The sequence below is a fragment of the Bos grunniens genome, chromosome 3, assembly GCF_055505025.1.
Source record: "Bos grunniens cultivar Pamir isolate PY7600 chromosome 3, Bosgru_T2T1.0, whole genome shotgun sequence".
NCBI lineage: Eukaryota > Metazoa > Chordata > Mammalia > Artiodactyla > Bovidae > Bos > Bos grunniens.
In genome coordinates this window covers 78,213,029-78,213,971 of record NC_141167.1, presented here as the reverse complement: position 1 = coordinate 78,213,971, position 943 = coordinate 78,213,029, and the positions used below count along the sequence as shown (strand labels likewise).

At 49.4% G+C, this 943-nt stretch overlaps 1 protein-coding gene across 3 annotated transcripts in view; it reads left to right on the top strand.

The window, feature by feature from the left end:
• The first annotated feature begins 101 nt into the window (after positions 1–101).
• SASS6 (SAS-6 centriolar assembly protein) overlaps positions 102–943 on the top strand; it is a 39,921-nt gene continuing 39,079 nt past the window's right edge. For 2 of the 3 annotated variants that reach the window (XM_086391407.1, XM_086391405.1), the window contains exon 1: positions 102–409. In XM_086391407.1, the coding sequence (XP_086247533.1) occupies positions 102–409 (308 nt within the window). Of the gene's footprint in view, positions 565–943 lie in introns of all 3 variants that reach the window. The other variant, XM_086391406.1, reaches the window with a different exon arrangement.

Here is a 943-nt window from a genome sequence, read left to right as displayed (position 1 = left end):
TGGCAAGCATTGATCAGCTGAAGAGACGAAAAGTTCTCAGATTCACTCCTGTCCCGTTCCCGTAACAAATATGGCTGCGTCAAGTCCTTCCACGCAGGAGAATGCCATACCCGGAACTTTACCATCCCAGCTTCGTAAAACCGGAAGAAGTTGATGGTGGCCGGCGAGGTCCAAACCTCTTTTGTATTTCCTCTGTTTCTCTTTCTCCGCTTTCTCCGCCTCCTCCGCGGAAGCAGAGCGGCAAACTCAAACTTTACAGGACCCGGAAGTCTTTCAGCCTAATATCGCGGGCCGGGCCTGTTGTGTTTTATTTTTTCGCACACCGGCCAGGGCAGCCGTTCAGCATGAGCCAGATTTTGTTCCAGCAACTCGTCCCGTTGCAGGTGAAATGCAGAGACTGCGAGGAGAGGTGAGGTTCGCGTTACCCCGTGCCCGTGGGTGGCGGTTGGGGTTGGGCCAAGGGGAAAGATGGCGGCCCCCGCCAGTGCGCAGCGGCCTGCGGGAGGGTATCCAGCCGGAGTCCCCGGGAAGACACCTATCTGGGACCTGGCTCTCTCTCACTAAGTAAGTTTTCCGTCGCCGAGAAGGGAAGTGTGTGAGGAATGGGACGCTGACCTGCATCAAATTAATTTAAAGAAAAACTTATCTCTGAACGTTATCGTGGACATTATAGCCCTTTGCTCTTTGACAGATAAGAACTCCTGCTGAGAAAATTAATTTACTCGAGGGCTTACGAGTTCAACGCAGGGCGGGCACTAGAACTCAGGCCTTGGTTCCCAGCCATTTTTCCACTCTTTTTTGCGTTATATTGGAAGTAAGTTAAGCTTCGATTTAATGAACTATGTGGTATATTGCTTCTTTTTCACATTAGTTACTAGAGATAAGATAAATTACTTTTAATAGACTAAAGACGATTGGGGAACACCGTAAATTCATTTATCCT